This window comes from Numenius arquata, chromosome Z (genome assembly GCF_964106895.1).
Source record: "Numenius arquata chromosome Z, bNumArq3.hap1.1, whole genome shotgun sequence".
Lineage (NCBI taxonomy): Eukaryota > Metazoa > Chordata > Aves > Charadriiformes > Scolopacidae > Numenius > Numenius arquata.
This window is the reverse complement of record NC_133616.1, coordinates 18,679,159-18,700,882: the sequence shown is the minus strand read 5'-3', so window position 1 is coordinate 18,700,882 and position 21,724 is coordinate 18,679,159. Positions and strand designations below refer to the sequence as shown.

At 39.7% G+C, this 21,724-nt stretch overlaps 1 protein-coding gene across 1 annotated transcript in view; it reads right to left on the bottom strand.

Annotated features, from left to right (window-relative positions):
- Nucleotides 1-16,998: 16,998 nt before the first annotated feature.
- The window catches only part of ITGA1 (integrin subunit alpha 1), a 50,029-nt gene continuing 45,303 nt past the window's right edge, over nt 16,999-21,724 (bottom strand). Inside the window, exons 28-30 of the mRNA XM_074166301.1 lie at nt 20,901-20,993; nt 19,317-19,433; nt 16,999-18,553 (exon numbers count right to left, since the gene is read on the bottom strand). Of these exons, the coding sequence (XP_074022402.1) occupies nt 18,509-18,553; nt 19,317-19,433; nt 20,901-20,993 (255 nt within the window). The 3' untranslated portion in view covers nt 16,999-18,508. The remainder of the gene's footprint in view (nt 18,554-19,316; nt 19,434-20,900; nt 20,994-21,724) is intronic.

Sequence of the window (21,724 nt, the reverse complement as noted above, 5' to 3'; positions counted from 1 at the left end):
TGCCAACAAGGTTGCTGGGACAACAGGATGTTTTTCATCCAAAAAAAAAAACCAAACAGAAAATGGGTTACACTTGGAAATACTGGATTCTATCCAAAGATTCAGAGAAATACCCCCTCCCAATTTCAGCTAGGGCAGCTTTCTCCTCCAGGCTGCCTGGATACTACAGGGAGAGTTGAGGCTTCAGATGTTACACGTGTGGTGCAAAAGGCATAACTCTTATTTAGCTGTGATTTTTCACTTCAGAGTTAAATAGTGTGAAGAGTGCGCTCTTCAAAGACTGATTTTAAGAATGTGTCAGGATTATATAATTTGTGTCCTGGGTTGCTGGAGGAAGGTGTGTGGTGGGCTTGAATGTGAGGGCCTGCTGAAATAGTATAGGTGAGGTGAGGCCACACTAAATTTTATTTCCTCCTCTAGGCATGGTCCTCCAACACTGTCACCTGAGACTTCACTCTGAAGTGAATTATTCTCATAAAAAGGAGGACAAGCTGATTACAGAGCCCAAGAATCAGCTAATAGAATGCAGTACAGACAATAAGTGGACCAGGATCCAGCAGGAAACTGGAAAGCAGAGTGCCTCAAACAACAATGGAGATTGCTGTAAAAATACCAAATAACATGACAATACAAGAGAGAGAGTTTGTAGATTTGCAGGTATAGACCTAGACCTCACACAGAAACAGCTACACCCGCTACAACTCCAACTATTGTCTGACTGAGCTCCACACCAAGGATGGTTAGAATTAATGTTAGAATCAAGCTGATAAAAATAGATTTCTTTCCAGAGGAATGCAATTTTCCAAAGATTTGTTACTTGGCCAAATTTAGGCAGATTTTCAAGGCGATGCAAATAGCACCTTCCTGCCAAATTTCAAATATCTCCTCTGAAGCATGAGGGCACTAGAGCTTTCCAAAGAAAATGTTACCAGAATTGAGCCCAGGAAAGCTACTGTATTTTCCACTGGCCTCACTCTCAGAAAGATCTGGGGTATTTTGGCCCTGATTTTTAGAACAATCTAAGGAAAAAAATGGATGCTTAAAATGTAAATTTGAAAAACTAGATGTGTCAAACCTATAAGCATCTAAGAGCAATGTGTTACAACAGAAAGCACAAGGCTTTGTTGTATAGGTTGCCCTTAGGACTTAAATATTAAGTCCTTCACTTATGGTTACTCCTCTTAATATCATCTACTCTGGTCAATAAGTAACAAGGTTGGTAACAAAGTCATATTATCAAAATGGTAGTTGTATTGCATTTCTATTCCTTTCCTCTTGTAGCATCTACAATGTCTTACTGACTTTCCAAACACAAAATTACACACTAACAATTAATAATTCACACCTTTAGTAACCATTGCATTACTTTTAGTTGAATTTGGAGACACAACAAAGTAATGCCCCTATGTGGTCCTTTTAATATAGCTGACAATTCATATACTGACATTTAAAATAAACTTGGAATATTTACCTTAAGTATTGACTAATTCAGCTAAGCTAGCCCAACTACATTCAAGAATACTGTCTTTGACAGTAAAACAGTTCATTAGAATTCAATCAATTTGAAAACGATTATGGGAGAGCTACAACAGTACCACCACAGCAGAACTCCAAATCACTCAGAGAAAATGCTCCCGTCCTGAAACTTTCTTTCCCCTCCTACTTCTACAAGATCAAAAAGGCCTAAGCGAGTATTAATTCAGCAATTACATCCACTAACATCAAATGTTGTGATACATCTGAAATCAAAATGATGACAACTTCCAACTGTAGAAATGAAGACAAATCATGGACAAAGCAGACCTATCCCACTTCTGTCAGTCTCATTGCCAGGGGAATCCCTCTCTCAAAATCAGTCCTTGCTTCTGCCTTCAGCACCATTCTCCAAACCTTTCCAAGTCCTAAAACCCCATGAATTACAGGACTACTAATGGTCGTGGTGTGCTGTGACTGTAACCAGGGGAATAAAGAATGGATTAAGCAAAAGTACAAAGTGAATGTTTTCCTCACTGATACTTACAAGAATTTTTCTTTTTAAAAAAATTACCAGGTTGTTTGTATGCTGTATATCTCATCTCAGGTTAATATTTTTGTATTTGATTTCATACCCTGCAGCCGCACATTCCACTGCAGCATTTGCTATAGTTACTGAAAGAACAAGTTGGAACAGCTCATCAGTGAAAACTCATTTTTACGCTGCTTCTTCAGTGACTTGCTAATTAAGGGTTTGTGAGAGTATACAGTAATATTAAAACTCTGAAAGTGCTTGGGAATTTGCTCATGGCAAGTGAATATGATGGCTTAGAGTTCCCAGGAAAATATATGTAATGGTAATTTAGCCCGCCAAGAGAAGGAGATGGTTCAAGTTTCCCTGTCCTTTTCCAAGGAGCGACATCTGCCCAACAGGGTGGGAACAGATCTAGAGGACTCTTGCAAATTAGGAACAGCATTCACGATGAAGATTATAACATACCCTTTTAAAAAGGCATAATCACCATATAACTAAATTCACACATCAAACTGCATCCATTTCCTCCTCCCCTCTTTCCCCCCCCAGCAGAGCGCACACACTCCATTTTATGGAAAGGTGAACTCCATGCCAATCCAGGAGTTCAGGAGCTTAACCTGCTTCAAAAACGATGCATCGCACCGCACACGCGCAGCCACAGCCACGTACCCTTTTCACCCCAGAAGCCACGGAGGCGCCCGCACGCCGGGCACTCACCGCCCGCCTCTGCCCCGGCCCCGGGGGACGCCCCCCGTCCGCACCGGCGGACCTGCCCTGAGCGGGGAGACAGATAGACCTACCCAGAGCGGGCAGACAGACAGACCGACCTACCCAGAGCGAGGAGCAGCGGCGGCAGCGCCGCGGCCGCAGAGCCCATGGCGCGGCGCGGTGCGGAGCGGAGAGGCGCGGTAGGGTGCGGAGGCCGGGCCGGTGCCGCTCCCGAGCTGGCCGCTTCCCAGCACGGCACTGAGCGCCACCTGCTCCTCGCCGCCCCGAAATACCCCTCCTCCTCCTCCTCCTCTTCCTCCTCCTCCTCCACGCCCCCTGCACCCCCCTCCCTCCTACTGCCCCCTACCCCGCCTCTACTCCGCACCCGCGGTGCTCGCCGGTGGGGTCCCGGCGGTCCCTTGCAGACTCTGCAGCAGGGTTGTCCCACGCGGTTCTCCCCCATGTTCGGTCCCTAGAGGAGACACCCGCGCTGCGCTGGAAGGAGGGCTGGGAAGTGAGGACCTGCCGCCGGCCCGGCAGCAACGCCGCCTCGGCCCGGGGTACCCGGAGGCAGCGCTTTGGAGGGGGTGGGAGTCAGAAAAATGTAGAATCGCGGTAAAACGTGGGTTTGTGTAACAGCGTAGAGTGGATGTCTTCCTCAGGTATTAAATTGTGCATTTAATGACATTAAGTCTGTATCTTCTCCTTTAAATGGAATTCCTTCAGAATAGGTCCTCAGCTATGCAGGAGTGCAACAGGATCCGGGGGCCTTTCCACACAACTGATCCGAAGTTGGCAATGATGGTGAGGATGTATTGCCTATGCAAAATACTGCCTACGTTGGCTTAGGTGCCAGGCCAATATCCAGGGAAACAATGTGAATCGAAGCCAGTAAAAATAGGGAGGTGAGGATTTGAACTTGCTAAGAAATTAGAAAGAAGTGCAAAGTGCAGGGTACCTGTGTGTTGTGCAGCTTTCAGTCTACCTAGCCTTGTCAGCACTGTTTGAATACTGTATATTCAGAGTATTTGATAAACATTCATTTTCTTCATCCCACAGTTCTGCTAAATATCAAAATCTGTGGGGCTACCTTTTTGTATGGGTTTTATAACAATGATTTCTGCTGAATAATTTTGAACTTCTTGGCATTAACACTGAGTAATGAAAAAGACAGTTTGCCTGGAAAGTTGAAATAGAAATATTTCCTTCCTTCTCCTTTCTCAACATCTAGGTCATGGTCCTTAGGTGTGACACAGACCGTAGCTTTTATTTCAGGAGTGCTATAAAAGTACACGTGTTCTCTCAGTTTCTTATTTCTTTTTAACACTGAATCTGAATTGTAAGTTAAAATGAAGAAGCCTGTCAACAGGTGGGATTGTTCAACAGGTATTTATTTGGGCATTGGTTCTTTATGGACATCATGTAGTTCAACAAAGCTCTGCAAGGACATTAACATCATTGATTGAAGTACAGCAGGGACCTGTCCCTGTGTAACTCACATTGATTTCTTTCATGTATTTACTCCTGTAGGACACACAGACGTGCCACTCATCCTAATGCATGAACTTGCACATGAACTTACCGTTTATCAGCACTTCCCAAGACACCGTCACTTCCGAACTCTGAAGCCCTGGGTCAGTCATTACCAGAAATGACTCATGTGTCTCTTAGAGCAGTCTCTGGGTTTCCTCTTTGTGGTGTCACAAGCCCTGCAAACAGACACTTCAAGGTGCAGCTACCTAAGGCAGAAATGTCGGTTTCAATACCAAGTGCGATCCAGGAGTGACCTGATTGTGGTCAGGAGAGCAGCTCTAGTCACTGCTCTTCCCATCTGAAATGAGTGTATAAATACGTGTACAGCTCTGGGTCAAGGAGGAAAATCTGTACTTCCACAAAGAGAAGAAGAACACTAATTAATGGATACTAATGAAAGGACTGTAACAAAAAAAAAAAAAAAAAAAAATTCCACAGCATAGAGAAAAATGTTTTTGTAATAGATGAAATAAACCTAGAATCCCCCTCTGCCCCACCCTAAAACAACCTCCGCCGACTAAGATGTCTCAGTTTCCTAAGAAACAATGTCTTTGATTCAGTTACATCATTCTAATTATAAATATACCCTGAGGATACGAAACTTTCTTCCCCATCCAGACACAATGTTGAAAAATAGTTTCTCACACACAAAGGCTGTCTCCCAGGGTGTTGCTTCTCAGACCAATATTTGTCTGTATCTACAAAGAATAGGTCATAGGAGAATAAACACTGTGAGAATTACTGTATTCTTTAACAATATTCCCTTAGATTAATTCTTCTGTCTTAAGTAGACCTTAAGGCATTTCATAACAACTTTCTCATATAATGCTGAACTGTATATTGCATATTATAGAAGATTTTTTATGTTGTGCAGTATTTCACCTTTTTGACTCTTCAGCTGCTTTACATACTGCAATATGCAGTGCATATAAGTGCAATACATATTGCATTTATTCAGAAAAATAAAAAAAAAATCATTCAGAGAACAGTTTGCTTAGTGTTCTTTATATTTGCAATTTAAAACAGGGTACGATACATACCCTTTGCTCTACATGTCTTTGTTGTTTAATGATGTGTTTTATAGCACTGTGTTGTGTCTGCTTGTCAGTGATCACAGGGACACTTGCCAAAAGTGCCATATCTGCCAGAGCTGATTTGGTTTCAGGCTTGGTTCTATGCACATATGGATTACTTGCACATTAGAAGAAGTTGTTTTGTTGGCGAGGGCCAAACAAACTTTCTTCACAGTAAGGACTGTGGGAAGCAAGTAGCTTGATGAGTGCCACTACAAAAAGATCACTACAATTTCTGCATTTTCAAGAAAAAATAGAATTTGTAGAGGGAATATACTGAGGAAATATTTGATTTTAAAAGACATTCTGGTCAACACATACCTAATAATCAGCTTTACTGTTGAATGTTACAACTAATGTGTGTTATCCTAACTTTTTAATGTGATGACAAAATGTACAATTAATGCCAGTCTTCTCAGAAAAACATTCAGGTATTTCCATTTTTGTCATCTGTGAGGGGTGGCCACAGAATCAGAGTTTCTGTGGTATGTAAAACTGAGGAGTTTTTTGTTAGTGTATTTCTGGGAGGGGCTCTTGCAAAGGTGACATCATTTACACACAGGAGGCCAAGGTGTATGGCTCCATGTTGCTCCTTTGATGTGATTTATCTGAAGATGTTAGAGGGAAGGGCTACCAAGTACTAGTTATTTTTGGCAGACACATGATATCTGTTATAAAAATGTAATGGTAAGGGCTGTACTGAAGGAAAAAAGAATAAGTTACTAAAAGAAAATCAAATCTAAAAAGGAAATGTTAAAATTAGCTATAAGGATGTAGTTTAGACATTAGTAATAATTCAGTTTCAGACTGAAACCTGAAAAGGTCAAAAATACACAAATGAGATTTTAGCAATTATTTAGGCAATGAGTAGATAATGAAACAGGACTTCACTATACTACTGTCCAAACCACATTTTTTTAACACTTTGTGCAATTTTGCTTCAATCATCTCAAAATGCTACTGTAAAACTAGAAAAAGTTGAGACAGGGTAACGAAGGTGGGAATGGCCTCCTTACCTATGCCTTCAATACCAAGGTAAATTAGGACTCTTTGCTCTGGAAAAAAACATGCCTTTAAAAGGACTTAGTAAAAATATACTAGAAGGGGCATGGATCAGGCTGATGAGGTCAGCGGTGCTCTGCCTCTTACAAAACGTGAGGGAGGGATGTCTGATGACCACAGACCAAGGTTAGCACAAAGAGAAGACGACGATTCTTCTCCCAGGGAACATGCAGGTGCAGATTGCAGTGCTGTGGAGTGGTGGATGTTTAAAGTTAACCTGGGTTCCCAGTCAAGATCAAGGAAGAGAAATCCACCTCCTTGAAACCTTCCCAGCCCATGAAAACCTTGAGCTGCAGAAAAACTGGAAGCTGGAAGAGAGCTTGTGGGAAGCTGGTGGCCTGCAAGCCCTGGTTTTATGCCTTCCCCTTGGTATCTGCTTTGGCTGACATGAGACAGGACATAGTACTGCATAGACCTTTGGTCTGACCCAATATTGGTTTTCTTATGTGTTTCTGTTATTGGGCCAGTGTATAGTTTTTTATTAAATTGATTTAATTACAATGAATAGTCTGGAAGACAGACTTCTTAGTATGTATAAGGATTGGTTATTTTTAATACTTAGCTCACTCTACGATTCAATTCCAAACCATTATTGAGAATATCATGGCTGATTTGACTGTAATAGATATATTTCTGTATTCTTAATATTGTATTATTGACAAGGTAGTTGCCTTCCCCTGCTGAAAATCTGCATAGAAGGCAGATTAGCAATAGTTGAAAATATCCTGCAGTCTTGCTTCCCTTTGAAAGCCTCTTCATGCAAAGGGTGGACAGCTAATTCAGGCAGCAAGACGCACCCTGTGTAGGTTTCAGAAATACCTACCCTACTGTCTTGAAGGAAAAAGCAGTCCTATAGTTCAGGAGGACTGGTGTGTCAGACACCTGGAGTAGTTTGTAATATGTAGAGTAATGTGTAAAGTGGTACGTTGAGTCCCCTCCTCAGGCACACACACACGCGCACACCCTGTGTGAGGCAAACTGAGACCCACATTTAGTGCCTGTTCCTGAGATTACTGTTCACAGTTGAAAAGCGGCAAGGTACAGCAACTAATATATCACGCCTGCCATAGGTGATGTATCCTTTCTGTCTCACTCTTTGTGCTTTTAAACCAAGGCAAGTCTGGAGTCAGTTTCCTCTTTGCCCAGCTGTGCATTCCCAGCTGCGCCTCTTGTGGTGGCACTAACACTTGTACAAGGGTGCAAGAAGGCAAGCAGGGGGTTGGTGTGGCTAAAAAGTAACGCTCACCCACAGCCAGACACAAAGGAAGTTGCAAACCAGTTACAGAAGCAGACAAAGGCAGATTGGTTTAAAATCCATGGAGTTGCCTCCTTTACCTTCCCATGCATCTCAAACCCTCTGAGAATCATCCAAATCCACTTTGCGAAGCCGATTTTCTTAAGTGGTGATCAGGAGTAACCTACATTGTAACACAAGCCATCCCAGAGTACAAATTTTAAACCAAGTAAGCTGTTTTCCACAAGAGCTGTTAAAAATGAACGGAAAAGGGCTAATAGTGATGAAAAGGCTCAGCATGGACCAAGGCAAAATGTCTGGAAGTTTGACTTGGTCAGCATGCACTTGATTTTTTAACCAGGTAATATGGACCTTGGAGGGACTAAATGGGATTGAATATTGAAGAAATCAGGATTTTTGGGAGAAAACACAGCAGCCATAGGTAATTTAATGCTCCATTTCACTACAGGCAAAGACAAGTATGCCAGAGTTCTGATCTGAAGAGCAGTCCTGCAGGAATGATATTCATGTCCTTTAAAGTGAGGCTGGCCTCTGAAAAATAAATATGAAATTGATATTCAAGACAAGGTTCAAAGTAAAACCTTGTAAAGACATGTAGTGTGGGCATCATATCCTCAGCAATAGCTGTATCACACTCCAGTCCTGCTCCTGATGCACAGCACTGCTTCCTACTCTGGACAAGTCAGCACACATTGACCTATTTAATGCAGTTTTTACTGAACTATGTCCTGCCTAGCACAGAGTATGTACATATTTTTACTGATTTTTTTTTTACAGGAGAGCAAAGCTTGTGCCTGTCATAGGGAAATTATATTAATGGGAAATAATGTTAGCCAGTGAAAAAATGTTCCCATTCACCTGTGATCCCCAAAAGTGGGAACCTACACAGGAGCCTGCTAATGCAGCCTATGTAGTTTCATGCTCTCTAGAGCAGCCAGTGTGCTAACCCAGCAACTTCATTTAACAAAGCATTAACCTTGTTACAGCTCCAGTAACCACCTGAACTCATAAAAATAGTGGGTATCTTGTGGAATAATTCCTAAAATATATTTTTTATTAGAAATATATAGCATTGTTCACACATTAAGGAAAGGTATAAAATAATACCAAAACACACCTCCAGCCCGAAGGCTACCCGCCTCCATGGTGCGACCACTCCTCCTTGAGTCTGTGCCCTGAATTTTTTGTAAACTATACCTTTAAATGCGAGGTGAGAGAATTTTACACCAATCATAATAAAGGTATTTATGACTAAAGTCACTCAAGCTCCACCTTGAAGGTAAAAAATAATATAAAAATAACCCGAGAAAGGGGGGATGCTAGGGAAGACACCATCATAAACAAGTCAGGGAGGACCCCACCACGGACTGCCTCTGACTCCCGGGACCAGTCGACGGGCTGAGCCTTTCTTCCCCCCCATAGGGACGCCTGTGGGTAAGACTCAGACTATACCGAGTGCTTCCTCGGGGAACTTAGAAATCTCTCTAGAGGGTTACCTGTTACATTTATAGCCAGGCTGTATTGTTTGTAACTTTGTCGCGCGCTTTGTACCATTAACATTTTTTCTTTTACTTACACGTGCTTTGCAGACTGTACTTATCACTGGCAAACCAAAAGAACCTTTATATCTGTTGCTTAAATAAACTGCACTGTTTAAGTAGCTAGCCGTTTCGGTTTCTCACTGAACGCGACCACACACTGAAGTGCGGCCATGCAAGTTCGTGACCACGGCTAGACTGAAGGTGCAGTCCACTGTCAGTGTATCCAGAATTGTGATAGTTAAATATAGTAAACGTGACTGGACTGATAGTGGTGAATTGGGCATCACTCAGAATTTAAACCCAGCCGCCCCTAGCCTCCCACCTCGGTGAGGAGTGTTAGAACGCAAGGGGGTTTATTTTCTGCCAAAACTATTTTGCCTCTTCACGCAACAGTATCTTCAAAATATTTCTCATACAGAAGTTACAAATACATGATGAGAATCACAGAATCACACAGAATCACAGAGTGGTAGGGGTTGGAAGGGACCTCTGAAGATCATCTAGTCCAACCCCCCTGCCAAAGCACATACACTGAGAGCAGGCTGGACAGGAACGCATCCAGGCAAGTTTTGAATATCTCCAGAGAAGGAGACTCCAAAACCTCTCTGGGCAGCCTGTTCCAGTGCTCTATCACCCTCAAAGTAAAGAATTTTTTCCTTGTGTTCAGACAGAATTTCCTGTGTTCCAGTTTGTGCCTGTTGCCCCTTGTCCTATTGCTGGGCACCACTGAAAAGAATCTGACTCCACCCTCTTGACACCCACTATTTAGGTACTATAAGCATTGATAAGATCCTGTCTCAGTCTTCTCTTCTCCAGGCTTAACAGACGCAGGTCTCTCAGCCTTTCCTCATAAGAGAGGTGCCCCATTCCCTTGATCATCTTTGTAGCCCTCTGCTGGACTTTCTCCAGTAGTTTCTCAACTATCTTGAACGGGGGAGCCCAGAACTGGACACAGTACTCCAGATGTGATGTCACCAGGGCAGAGCAGAGGGGAAGGATGCCCTCTCTCAACCTGCTGGCCATGCTCTTTTTAATGCACCCTAGGAGACCATTGGCCTTCTTGGCCACAAGGGCACATGGCCGGCACATGGTCTGCTTGTTGTCTACCAGGACTCCCAGGTCTTTTTCCACAGAGCTGCTTTCCAGCAGTTCGACCCCTAACCTGTGCTGGTGCATGGGGTGATATCTCCTTTGGTGCAGGACCCTATACTTGCCCTTGTTGAACTTCATTAGGTTCCTCTCCGCCCAACTCTCCAGCCTGTCCAGGTCTCGCTGTATGGCAGCACAGCCTTCTGGTGTGTCAGCCACCCCTCCCAGCCTTGTGTCATCAGCAAACTTGCTGAGGTTACACTCTGTCCCCTCATCCAGGTTTTCATTTTCAATATTCAACTATTCAACATATTCATTGATGAATATATTGAACAGGACTGGACACAGTACTGACCCCTGGGAAACACCAGTAGCTACAGGCCTCAAACTGGACTCTGTGCCACTGATCACAACACTCTGAGCTCTGCCATTCAGCCTGTTCTCAATTCACCTCACTGTTCACTTATCTAACTCACACTTCCTAAGCTTACCTATGAGGATGATATGGGAGACAGTGTCAAAAGTCTTGCTGAAGTCGAGGTGGACAATGTCCACTGCTGTTCCCTCATCTACCCAGCCAGTCATGCCATCATAGCAGGCTATCAGATTGGTCAAGCATGATTCCCCCTTGGAGAATCCATGTTGACCACTCCTGATAAGCTTCTTTTCCTCTACATGCTGATCTAGGATGAGCTGTTCCATCCTCTTTCCAGAAGCAAGGCTGACTGTCCTGTAGTTTGCTCGCTCCTGAGAAGACAAGAACCTCTGTCTCCTCAGAATATGCATTTATTTACATTTTTCAAAGAATCATAGAATCATAGAATTGCCTGGGTTCGAAGGGACCTTTTGGATAGTTGGGTCCAACCATCAACCTAACGCTAACAAACCCCATCACTAAATCATATCTCTAAGCACTGTGTCTACCTGTCTTTTAAATACTGCCAAGGATGATGGCCCTGCCACTTCCCTGGGCAGCCCATTCCAATGCTTAATAATCCTTTCAGTGTAAAAATCTTTCCTAATATCCAGTCTAAACCTCCCCTGGTGTAACTTGAGGCCATTTCCTCTTGTCCTATCTCCTGTTACTTGGGGGAAGAGACTGATCCCCACCTCACTACAATCTCCTTTCAGGTAGCTGTGGGGAGTGATAAGGTCTCACCTCAGCCTCCTTTTCTCCAGGCTGAACAATCTCAGCACCCTCAGCCATTCCTCATAAGACCTGTGCTCCAGACCCCTCACTAGTTTTGTTGCCTTTCTCTGGATGTGTTCCAGCACTGCAATGTCTTTTTTGTAGTGAGGGGCCCAAAACTGGACACAGTACTCAGGGTGGGACCTCACCAGTGCCATTTCTATTTTGAAAACATATTAGTTATTTTCTGGTTTGTGGAATTAAGACCTATTTATTTTTCCTTTTCATTTTTCCTGTCGCAAAAAGTTGCTCAATCATTTTCTAGGCATTTTTTAGTAAATCTGATTCCCTTAACAGTTCCTACTGAATCACACTGAATTTTGAATTAATTAGGTGAGATTAATTTAAGGCTTAATGCATAGTTTTATTGTTGTTTTTTTTTTTCCTTTTTTTTCTTCTTTTTTTTCTTTTAGATTGTCTGCAGCCTAAACTTGCTGAGCTAATCAGTAATAGTGAATAAAAAAAAAATACCTTTTGTTATATACATAACTGTGGAATTGGAGCTATTTGCAACTTATCGTTTGCTACATTATCTACCATCAGCTGCTAAACCTTCAGTTAAAGATGAAATATCAGAGAGGTTGCTGGGGGATACAATGTGGTAACAAGACCAAGTGTTGTCTAGTTGACCGGATGCACCAAAGTGTTCTTTATGAGATTGCAGAAATCTTACTCATCATACAAGAAAAATTCTCTTGCAGAGGAGAGGGATGGGGAGGGGGAAGTGGAGGGAGAGGGGATGGCAAACAGGCCAGTCCTCAGTAACTGGGATGAAATCTGAAGGTCCTTTGCATGAAGGGACGAACTACGTTGCAGCAGTATTTTATAAGACATATTGCATATGTCTTAGAGAGCATATATTGCTCTCTAAACCTACTTTTTAATGGCTGTTTGCTCAGAGCTGCAGGTGTCTTTCCAAATACTGCAAATTCATGACATAAAGGGGCCAGAGACTATGAATTAATTTTGGCAGATCCCTCAAATAAACAGCAAAAAGCACCTCAGTGGTTTTTAGGTTCCTGAGAATCTCAAAACCTACAACACCAATACCACCAAATCCCTTTTTTTTTCCTGGCTAACAGCGTAGTTGGAAGTTTCAGCTCAAGCCTTTTTTTAAGTTTTGAAATGTAATAGCATCTGTTGTGGCATAGTGCAAAACGACTGAGGCCAGAGTAATAGGCTCTTGTCACTGAGATTTTATGACCTTGCAAACAAGAAAGTGAGCTACTGATGGCTATTAATTTAGACTATGAGATGAGAATACTCAGCAAGATTTGTGTCTACAATTCCCCTAAAGGAAAGAAAATGCATTGTTTTTCTCAGACTATATCTACTGTCACAAAATTGCAAAACTTCAACTGCTTTTTAAGGAAAAACGAGAAGCTTCTCTGTTTTTCATCTTATCGTTTCTGATACAAGATGAAAAGGCTCTGTACTGGAAGGCAATATGAAGAAACTTTCACAAGAGAGAGAGTTGTCCTATTCCTTTGCCCCAGGAGGAAGAATAATGGCACCGTTAACATGAATAAACCTGAAGGACCATATGTAATACTGAACCAGATACGTGAAGCTTTGCAATAAATATTAATGTCCATTCCAAATCAAGCTGACACATAACTGAGAAGCAGGATTTCACCATAGCCACTGCTGAAAGTGAAAAACGAATGTGTGAAGGGGATGGACAAATTATGACAAGACAACTGGCCTGCTAGACATAAATGTGCAATCCACTGTGTATACTTCTCCCTCTCCCGTTTCTTTGAAAATCCCTCAGTGGTGCAACATTCAGTGAGCCCTTGAGGAATGTCAGTCCTTTCTGAGAAGACTTACAACACTGAGAAAAGGAGAAGGGCAGAAGGGTAAGTGCATGAGAGGGGAAAAGCACTAAAGGAGCACTATGCCCCACTTGTACTAGAGTCGGAAGAAAAATCTGCCTGAGGGTCTTTTACTCACCCTTTTGTTTGACTGAATGAGCGAAGTCCAATATCTCTGGGGTGTTAGTCCTCAGTCTTTGTAATTAAAACATGATTGCATTGAGGATAGCTCACTTGATCATCCTCTTATTTATACAGAATCCAGTTGTGTTCTCTAATCTGTTGTATCAGCCAGTTGTTACTAAAACTTCATCAATGCTTTAATCTTTAAAACTCTTCATTCTTACATGGCTCAAACCACATCCACTGCATGAACTGCTATTGCCTTTGAACTGTGAAGTGTTAGGGCTGCTTCTGCTACATGCAATGAATTATAATTCAGTTTTTTGCAAATGATACATATTATTACACTTCTTGCTGTGAGAAAGTGATGCTAATTCTATTTTAATTCCATTGAAAAGCAATGTAAAACAAACAAACAAAAATAGAAAAATAGAAGTGGCTTTTTTTCTCCCCTGATTTTCATTGAAATAATCCCATGGAAAGTGTCCAGCAACTCCAATAATCACATATATACAGAGTAGGATATTTGGTAAGCACTCCCTATGACTAGACAGGATGTTGCTATTAGAGAATTGTGATTCACCATCAAAGTAGTCTCTGATGAGATAACAGTTAAGTAATTACATGGTTTGTAATGTTTTCTTAAAGTTAGCTGTGATATAAAAGGTGTAATCTTTGTCTTCTAGGAAGTTTTGATACAAATATTTACTAGGTTTTAAGGAAGATGATGTGAATCATTTACAACTGTGCAAAACAACAGTCTACAGAATAATTGTACAGAAGAATCTCTGGATAGGAAGAATGGTTACATGAATGAATGTGTCTTCAACTTTTATGCATGTAATGTTATGAAAACAAATCTGTATGAGGAAGCCATGGTCCTCTGAAAAGCTTTCAAATGTAGCTATAAGTACAGAATCCAGACAATTAATGAAAGTGTATTTCTGACAGCCTGACTACATTTGAGCTTTCCTTGATGTTATCCTGTGCAAGAAAGCTTATTTCTACAATAGCTTTCCATTGACAGCTAGATGGATTTGTTTTTAAGTACCGAGATGCCTTGGCATTATTCTTATACGAGTGTAATGCAAACAAACTACAAAGGAGGCTTGTTAGACTCTTTAAAATTTTTTTAATCAATAAAACACATGGAATAATTTTACAGGAAAAATAAAATGCTGTGCAGAATGTTGTGTTTTTCTTACAAAGGATGCAAATTCCCTCTTATTCCTGTTAAGTGGTATAATTAACAATGGTACATTCTGATTCTCTTGCTCTGGATCATGATGTATACAATAGTTAATTCAAGAAATTAAAACAATTAGACTATGTGGAATTCATTAGATGAGTGTGACCCTAACTCCAGCCTCTCGGTACCAAGTGAGATGAAACCCCTTGGCTCCAGTTGAAGACGGATTCCCCTGAGTCAAGCTCTGCAGAAGAGGAATGTAATGCTCAAAATGACTCAGCACAGGATATGTACTCAAGGGCTTGGGTACGGGGTCAGGATGGGGTCAGGATCGGTGGGTTGCGCAAGGCCTCCTCATACAGACGTAGAGTGACACCAGACAAGCACGGGAGCATAGGCAGCAGCCCAGGGAGATTGCTGTAATGTCGATGCTGCTTTCTAAGTCTTCTAAAATTACATACTGGATCAACAACCCCTGGAACAACCTCTAAATGAAGCAGGAGTGATCCTTTAAAGCTCTTTCTCCTTTCCAGGGAAGTTCTGTGCTACAGAAACATAGCTTGTTATCCCCTATAAGATTAGCTACTTCAGTGCTGAAGTTAGTAACTGAGCTGAGCCCGACTCCATCCATTACTTAAGCTCTGGTTGTACACCCAATTTATTATTATTGGTTTTTTACAGGCATTTATTTGAATGAAAAATGTTTAGTTTGTTCGTTATTGGAATCGTATTACAACCCTAATGTGTCTTTTTATAGGAACACAGCAGATTACATGCTGTTCTGATATTTTTTGTGCCTGCCAAATTTCAGTGACATGTTCCTGATGTTTGCAATATTGCTTTCATATGCTTTTCTGTTGTATATAGAGAAAAGCAGTAAAATACTGCTCTTGCAGTGCTGTGTGGAAAGGTTTTTATGGACAAAAATAATGATTTTACTAATTTATCCTGTGTAAGAATAATGTGCTATAGTGCTATCCCCTTTATATAGTTATATTTTAAATAGATAATATAATTGAAAATCTGATAATAAAACAAACGTGAAAAGGAAGAAAGCATCATGACAAAGAGGAAAGCAGTGTGGTTATATGAAGCTTATTACTGTTTTTACAGTACAAAGCAAGTCTGAAAAGAATGGAACAGTGATCTCAACCATACTTTGCATTGATAAAATACTTACGTATTTTTGCATAGTCTTTATCTAGGGAAATAGACTGTTCTATTGACTTACATTTTTTCAGTTAGGCTGATGCTTTAAAATAAGACATGAAATTTCATCAGAGAAGTAAAATGCTCTGGTTAACAGCTTATCATAACTAAAAGTGAAACACTTAAACAAAATAAAAAAAAAAAACTGCATAAAAATGATGTGTGGCTTGCTCAACTTGTGAGTAATTTGATGAAGCCAGGAAAAATTACCTCATGGTTAACAAACTGGCTGAATAATAATAAATATAAGCATTTCCTCTGCTACCACAGACTTTCTATGTGTGCATAGGTGAGTCACAATTCCTTCATAATTCTGTTCCTTTACAAATCATAATATGGTAACAGCACTGTTCTGCCTTTACAGAGATACTATAAGGAAAAAAAACACTTACAATTCTGAGCCATTTGGATGCTACAGTGACAAGTGCCATTTAAGTCTTTCAAACCAATTGGCAAAATAATACATTTTCCTAAAATAAAACCTGCATCTCACATGGGACCGAAAACACCTCTGTGAATATTCATTTATCTTCACTGTCCAACAAATGGGTTTTGCCTTACTTCGAGGACTGTTTAACTCGTATGATGGATGAACCAGGGGTTCTCTGCACAGCTCCTCTACATCATTTCTTTGCTTCCTTTCCTGTCTTCCCTCTGTGCTCAGAACCCAGGCAGCTCACCTCCCACCCCTTCAGACAGGGTGCACTTTCAGGCGTGCAGGCGAGCAAAGCCAAGCAAGTCCTCTGGCTCAGTGGCTCTCCCAGGCTCCGCAAAGCACAGCCACCCACTGTGTTCCCACGGAAGGCTTTGCCCTCTCCTCTGAGTCATGCTGCTACCTTCAGCAGGCTGCTGTTATGAAATAACCACCTTTCCCACAGACACGAGGAGAAATTGCAAACACTTTCAAACTTAATCCTACTTGCTGCGTTCACATAAGTCTTAGCCGTTCCCAATGACTACTCTCTCTAATTTAGGAACTAAGTAGAAGGGACTTAAGAGTGACAGCATCTTTCAAACAGTAAAGCACCTTCTGGCACACTTCCAGAGTTGTATTTGCCAGCGTTTCAACTCAATCTATGGAGTCTTCTTAAGAAAAAAAAAAGTCCTTATAAAATATATTACTGCTTTTTAAGCTATTGCTATAAAGTCAGTGCTAAGTTAAAACCTTTTGGCAAACTGCAATGATTTTTTTTTTTTTTTTTTTTAAGTGACATTTGTACCAAGAGGAAGAAGAATTTTTCCTGGCTTCCTTGGCAAGGCAAAGCTTTTCTGCAAACAAGTATGTCTTATAGAACTTAGTATGCCTCCTCAACGTTTTCTGATCTTTTGGCAATCAATACTGAGTTGTCTCATACTGAGGCAACATTGCACTTTGCCAGCACGCCTCCATTTTCTACTATTAATTTTGTGTGGCTGCAAGTAATACAGGAAGCTCTCAAGGACAAGGCACAGCCCAAGAGCCGCGGGAAGAGATCCTTGTGGAAGGAAGACAGGTGCATGAAAGAAAGGATGAAACTGAATAGTCTAAATCAAAAGAAAAAATTTCTTAAAGAAATCTTTTGCTATCTACATTTCAGTGTATCCTCATATAAACGTTCAATCTTTGTCACAAAATAAACATCATTTGTTAAGTGCTTATTTAGTATGCAAATTCTTCACCACTTCTTAAACTCATAAGTAACAAAGACGATACATGACTTATAATACTAGAAGAAGCTTGCCAGTGCTGAAATTTCTATCTGTATTCTTTTGTTAATTATCATTTTGTACACTTTAAACTCATCAGATTAAATAGCTACACAATAAATTTACAGTGACAGTTTATGAAGCACCCTCCTGGCTACTCCAAGATATACAATAAGAGTCAAACTTTCAGGGTACCTCTAAACATTTTCTGCATAAATATGGACATTTCAATTTGCAGATACAATTGTGTCCCTGCTTAGTTGAGTACAGTGTGCAATCAGATGGGCTTGAATGTTTTGCGTATACATTTTTAGGCCTGCCAAAAATCTATTTCAAGTTCAATCAGTTATGTAATTTAATGGATCAATCCTTTATGGTCTGCCTGACCATAAAAATCTCTTTCTTGGAGTGTCCTGGGTTCATTCTGGACACGCTAAAATGAGCAGAAAGAGAAGTCCAAGGTATTTCAATATGCAGGTGCTTCTATCTTCTGAATTGTCATTACATCAGTTACCATACACTATTTGGTGCATTCTCAAAATTTGCATGTTCTGCTTTGTGAACTGTCAGTCTGCTTTCACAGAACTGACATAAGGAGGAAATATTTAAAATTAGGCTTTTTTCTTTTGAAAATTGTAAGGTGATAAAAAAGACTGGGATTGCTACATACAAGCTGACTTGTTGCATAATTTGGAATGAAAAGTGATTCCACATACATAGGTATATAAAAATATGATTACACATTTTCCATATTAAAAAATGTTAGAATCTTTGAACTCAGTTACTCTCCAAAAATGAGTAACACTTGAAAGTATGTCCTTGAGTATTACAAAATGCCATAAGGCTGTTTATTCTTCCTTTGCATCATCCTTTGCATGTGTGCTTGATTTGCTTCTTGTTGTTCTGCTTCTTGTTTTTTTTAATGCACCAGAGTTTAGAAAACATTGTGACCATTGCATCTAAGTTTATAATTTTACAGTAACATTTTTGAGGCAGACCTGAGCAAAAATTTCTCCATTTCTTTTTTCTTCATTTTTCCATTTTCTTCTTTAGTGGTCTCTTGAAAAACCCAGCCTGCAGAAAAGAAAAGATTGACTAAGAGCTGCTCAAAGCATAAAATGCATATTGGTAGCATTCATGTGCTGGTTCTTCTATTTTAATACTTTCAGTAAAATAAAAAGTCATTTACTATTTTATCACTTAAGTACAACGTTGTTTTTCCTGGAACGGAAAAACTAAAGAGACATGTAATGACAGCAGACAAAAAGAGTACAGTTACTGTATAGAGTGATTGCTGAATCATTGTTATGCTCAAATAGTGTCAAAGGTTAAAGCACATAATAATATATCATACTCAACTAAATAAATAATACTTTATTTTATACTTGTCAATTTTTTCAAGAGATTATGCATGTTGAAGTTTATAAACTGTAACCTTCTAACGTAAGTATGAACTAAATATTTAGCTTGGAGAAGAGTGCCCACTTGTGGCAATACTTACACTGCAGGCCTAGCATCTCTTATGCAAAGAGAAAACCTGGTTATCAAAGGCCACAGCCAAAGCTAATAAAAAACTCCTTTAATAAACCCTTAATCATACCAGAATCTTTTTATTTTTTCTTTTCATAACGTACTGGCAATACAGGTTTCAATTGGTTAGCTTTGCATGTCACACATTAGAAAAATGTAGTGTTACTAGTAATTTTGTCATTTCTGCAAGATTTCTCTCCACTAATTAGATAATATTAGTATCTGTGAGGTTCTAGTTATGAGAGGATACAGCAGAGCATTTAAGCATATTTTTTTAGCTTCACGAAGACAAGAAAGTGCACCTTACCTTCCACAAAGCAAATATAAGCAGGGCAAGGATCAAGAGTCCAGCGAAGATACTCAGGAGGATAACCCATAGGGGGACTGTACCTGGCGGGAGTTCTTTGGAAATCTTAATCATGGTCTGCAAAGTGTTCAGAATGTGAGCAATAAGTAACTCGTCTTTCTAAAATATCAACACAGCAGCATGACTTTTATCAGTATGCAGTGATTTTCTAGGGTCCCACTTCACTCCCAAGTACAGGAATTTGCAGGAAGGAATTGAGAAAATAATCTTCAGCATGAAACCCTATATTTACCTAATAACTTGCACTTTGTAAGTGCATTCATTTGATGGCGGCTGGCCCTGCTATAAGTCAGTAGTCATTGTTAGCCAGGCTACAGGACCAAAACCATGAGTAGTTGAAGTGTATGTTAGGAAGTTGCTTTTATGTATTCTTCATCACTCAATGCCTGCCTCCCTTAAAGGTGGCTTCTAAACCAGTCAAATGAAATAACTTTAAATACTAGTTTGGTTTTAAACCAGACATATCTAGTGTAAACTAAATGAAATAAGGAATATTCACATTTAAATAAACTCGACTATATACGAGTTTGAGTTATTTTAACTTAAGAATTTATTAGACACACAACCTTATGTTCAAAAAAGCATTGCAGAGCTGAACACTAAACATTCAATTTGAAATTGTATCTTAAAAAAGCTTAATTCTGAAATTCCTTGGTTTGTGAAGGGAGGTCTCATTATTTGCAACCTTCTCAGCTGCGTTTTCACTCCTGGATTGAATTTTAATCTATCACTTAAAAGAAATGCTTGGATATAATACCAGCTAATAGCTGGTATCTGTATTTCCAAAAATATGTTGCACAAGATGTAATTAATAGGGAATATTACTTTGCTTTAAATTTTGGGGGCATTAAGAATAATAACAGATAATAAGACTTTTGCTTTAAAATGTATATTGTAGTAAATAACCCCCAGCATGTACAAGTTATCACAGAAAAGCAATGCATTAACCACTATAAATGTATTGGAATAAGCTGTATTATAGGATAAATAACAACTCTAAAAAAATTGAAGACATTTCTCTTTATACCTGAAACCCCTACTTTAATGTTGTATAGTTTCTTATCTAAGAAAATGACAAGGAACTTATGAAAAATTAAAGATCCTGTTTCAAATATGTAACTCAGGTAATTAAATAGAAAGAAATAATAAATAAATAAAAAAAAAAGAAGACACAATGTACACAGTAAGATCACTTCTAAATAACCCAGGACCAGTTTTAAAATACTATTGATTTGTTAAAAGAGTACTAATTATGCTTTTGATTTACATAGATGCAGAAAGCATTTATACTGCAGCAGGCAGAAATTCTTCAGAGAATACTTCTTCTCACCCAGGTACAATGGTGGGTAATGGGCTTTTGGTATCATGATCTGACTAATTCCAACATTTCTACTCTCATAGGAAATAATCTTTATTTAGAATACAACAGGTAACAATCAGTTCACTAGTAATGAAGGAAATTGAATGATTCAGTGGCACAAGAAATCCTATGAAGAGTAAATCCATGAATTATCATGTTCTTACCTCCAGTTTTTGATGGTCATTTCTCAAAATCAGTGATGAGTTCTCACTCTTAAGTAATGCTTTCACAACAAGGGTTAAGCTGTGAATACTTGCCTGGAAGAAGAAAGAAATGGCTATGATTTATAATTAAGTATTTTGAAGTAGGTAGCTTTGTAGAAACGAGAAGGGTGAAAGCAAAACTTAATGGTAAATTTTTGGGAGATGCTGAAAAATGTGAAAGTCAGTGAAGCTGCTCATGTGTGTCACCTTCAGCACACACATCACTGTTACAAGACAGCAATACAACTTTGAAGTAGTAGAGAGCAGAGATTTCAAAGAAATATTAATAATCCTGGAATACTAGTTCGGCCACAGGGACAGATTTGAGCTTTCTAAAATTCTGCTATATCTCCCCTCCTGTCCTGTTATTTTCTGGAGAAAAACAAAGACACAAAACAGGAACTCAGTATCAGAAATTTATCACAGCCTGGTCATTGTTGTTATGAGACAATACTGCTCTCAGGTTGAGTCTCTCTTCTCTGCTTTTTTTGATCACAAAGTCCTTTCTAGACTTGAGAAATCTTTTCAGATTAAAGCTTACTTAAAAATTATATGCTTATCTGTTCCCCTCCTTATATCTGCTGAATTAGAATTTGTGGATGCATAAGTAGCTATTAAAAAAAATTACCATGAATATAGAATAAGTAAGGTGTCTTCTTACCGTGTTTTGAAATTCTTAATAAGTTCTAAGTACTTACTTCAGAGATAATAAAATGCATGTAACTTAGTTTTGAGAAAATTTTAAAATGGCAAGAGAAATTATAACAAATACTAGAGGACTGTAG